General features: G+C 38.0%; 2 protein-coding genes across 3 annotated transcripts in view; one reads left to right on the top strand and one right to left on the bottom strand.

Moving 5' to 3' along the window:
- Positions 1–1,620, top strand: part of LOC104742474 (B3 domain-containing protein REM19) — a 3,302-nt gene extending 1,682 nt beyond the window's left edge. Inside the window, exons 3-5 of one of the 2 annotated variants that reach the window (XM_019236290.1) lie at positions 572–673; positions 768–967; positions 1,088–1,620. In XM_019236290.1, the coding sequence (XP_019091835.1) occupies positions 572–673; positions 768–967; positions 1,088–1,336 (551 nt within the window). In that variant the 3' untranslated portion in view covers positions 1,337–1,620. Of the gene's footprint in view, positions 1–24; positions 674–767; positions 968–1,087 lie in introns of those variants that run through there. The other variant, XM_010463483.1, reaches the window with a different exon arrangement.
- LOC104742472 (B3 domain-containing protein At1g49475-like) lies at positions 1,707–2,909 on the bottom strand. Its single transcript, XM_010463479.2, has 3 exons — positions 2,671–2,909; positions 2,118–2,569; positions 1,707–2,033 (listed from the first exon to the last, which is right to left on the bottom strand). Coding segments are annotated over exons 1-3 (597 nt in total). The 5' UTR covers positions 2,815–2,909; the 3' UTR covers positions 1,707–2,032.

Here is a 2,978-nt window from a genome sequence, read left to right as displayed (position 1 = left end):
CTGAATCTAGTCTTAGATTTGTTGGTGATCTAGTCTCAGTTAAGTTTTGACATCACCACATACTGTCAGATTTATTCAAGGATTTAATTATAGCCTTCAGAGTTCAGACTGTTGATTTGACTTGGGTCTCTCAGATATGAAGACTATATATATATAAGTGGACTTCATAGATCTGTTACTAGTCCTAACTTGGATTAGGATTTTATTCAGCCACTGTGTTTATAAATGCTTGTTGTTGATTTCTATATGAGATATGTTAGCTTTATAAATGCTTGTTGTTGTTGCTGTTACATTCACTGTGTACCTGATATGATCATGTTTGTTTGCATGTAGGATTAACAAAGGTTTCAAGAGGGGTTGTTGGCAGGATTGGAGAGTGTCCTATTATTACCCGCGGAAAACTCTGAGATCTACGCTTACCATTCTAGTAGTGCTCTTATGGACATGAACTCCGCACAGAACCATTTCAGCAAACGCGCTCGATTGTTTGAAGACCCTAACGACAGAGATGCTAGGGTCATGTATCCATCGAACCCTACATCTACTGAACCTGTGAATAGAGGAGGTTATGGTGGTTCTACAGCCATCCAAAGCTTTTTCAAAGATTCTAAACCTGAAGAAACACCCAAGGTGCTTAAGAAGAGAGGAAGGAAGAAGAAGAATCCCAGCCCTGGTAAGTTTCAGAGACATACTCTTTTAATTAGGCACATTGACTTTTTTTGTTCTGAGGAGAGTCGAAAAGATTTATTGTTTTTGGTTATGCGCAGAGGACATAAACTCTTCGACACCTGGTGGAGATGACTCGGAGAACCGTTCAAAGTTCTACGAGAGTGCTTCTGCTAGAAAGAGAACTGTAACCGCAGAAGAACGAGAGAGAGCCGTCACTGCAGCCAAAACATTTGAACCAGCTAATCCTTTCTTTAGAGTTGTTCTGCGACCATCATATCTATACAGAGGCTGCATCATGGTAAAACACTTTCTCACATATTATAAATCAGGTTGAAGATTTGGGTGAAAGGCTTAATCTTTTTACCATTACCTGTTTCTTAAAGACTTCTTTGTTTCTTTGTCTTTGGTTTTTCAACAGTACTTGCCCTCTGGGTTTGCTGAGAAGTACCTAAGTGGCATATCTGGTTTCATCAAGCTCCAGCTCGGTGAGAAACAATGGCCAGTGAGGTGTCTTTACAAAGCAGGGAGAGCTAAGTTTAGCCAAGGGTGGTATGAGTTCACACTCGAGAACAATATAGGCGAAGGAGATGTATGTGTCTTTGAGCTACTCAGGACTCGGGATTTCATCCTGAAAGTCACAGCCTTTCGCGTCAATGAGTATGTGTGACCAAAAAAGAGTTAGCTTTCATCAGTGAAAGTCAAATTTCATGTAGGGTATCTTAACCATTCTCTCTCCCTCTCTCTCTCTCTTGCATTGGTTCCTCTCTGTTTTAGTAGTGTTTTGAGTGAAACTTCAGGTTCCTTTGTTTCAATGTGGATAAGTATTTGACGATTATAATAACCTCGAGTGGAAAACTCTTTGTTTGAGTGGTAGTTAGGTTCAAAAGTAGAGTTGTATATACTTTTTATCTTCATGAGGAGAATTATGTTGATGTGAAATCTTGATTATGATGGGTTTGTGTGTTTGGATCATAGTTTCCATTTCTCCATAAATTTAGTGAGTGAAAACTAGTGGCTTAGTTAATTAAACTGTGAGATAGGAAAGAGGCATGATAATTAATTTTACATATACCTTATATTACACAAAAGGATCTCAAAAGTTAGCCGAGTTCTTACAACGATTAAGCTAAAGCTTCTGCCATATTCAGAAAGGACAAGCATTTTCCACTGCACACATAATCTTACACAAAAGGGGTAACTACAATCAAGATTCCAAACGGACCAAACCGATAACTACTATCAAGAGCTTAGAACCCGCAGAGATCTTTGTTAGGAAAACATGTCACAAACTTGTAAAACCTCCACAAACCTCGTGACTGTCTTTATCTTCTTCAACCTCATTCAATCAATCTCTTCAACATCATCTACAACAAAGAAGAAGAACAATAACAAATCACATAGAAGACACAAACAAAACCTACAAAATCTTCTTAAAAAGAAGTTTTTACCAAAATGTTGCAACTTTCTCAGACTTAACGCTGACTCTTGGTTTCCTCTTCTTGTTCTTCAACAATTCATCCAATTCAATCACTCCTTCACTCTCACTACTTTCAAATCCAGCAAACCCTTGTTCATCATCATCCATAACTTCCATCACTTCTTCTTTATCATCATCATCATCACTTTCAATGACATAAACTTTGTCCAATGGATACTCGATCTCAGAAGCAGTCACATCAAAGATCACAACACTAAAACTAGACTTCCCTTTGTAATGAAAAAACAGAAAATGACCTTCACTCCAAGAATGAGCCTCAGCAAACTCACTCCAACCTTTCTCAAACCAGACCTCATTACCAATCCGTTTGATCCGAATCGAACGCTTGAAACCCACAGGAGTCTCGAGAGTCACATTGTCAGTGAGTTTGGGACCTAATCTTACAAATCTCTCCGGAATTTTCTGTGAAAATCCCCACACATGCAAGAAAGTTTCTAATTCTTAGTAAAAAAGATTGGAAAAAAAAAATAAAATAAAAGTGTGTAAAAATGTTATTGTTTTACCATCATTGTTTCCTTGATAGTTGAAAGATTAATAATCTTGATGAATTTTTTCACCGCCGGTTCTGGCTCCGGTGTTAGACGGCGTTGAGATGCTGCCGACGTGATTCGAACCGATGATCTCCGAGTAGTAGGCGTGTTCCTCATTTTTTTCTTGCCAAGAAGAAATTTCTTTACTCCCAAGACTGAGAGAGGAAAATGGAAAAGTGAAGAGGATAGATACACTTTATTTCATTGTCGTGTTATCGCATGATTCATTATTACACAATGGAAAAAGTTAACTCTTTTAGATTCCCAAGATTCTTTATTTA

This window comes from Camelina sativa, chromosome 14 (assembly GCF_000633955.1).
Source record: "Camelina sativa cultivar DH55 chromosome 14, Cs, whole genome shotgun sequence".
Taxonomy (NCBI): Eukaryota; Viridiplantae; Streptophyta; class Magnoliopsida; order Brassicales; family Brassicaceae; genus Camelina; species Camelina sativa.
This window is presented reverse-complemented; position numbering and strand designations above follow the sequence as displayed.

Excerpts from the sequence above, each read along its gene's own strand:
- LOC104742472 (XM_010463479.2), bottom strand. The coding sequence starts at position 2,814 with ATGAGGAACACGCCTACTACTCGGAGATCATCGGTTCGAATCACGTCG. Across the intron at positions 2,570-2,670 it reads CTATCAAGGAAACAATGATG|AAAATTCCGGAGAGATTTGT; the intron begins GTAAAACAATAA and ends GGATTTTCACAG.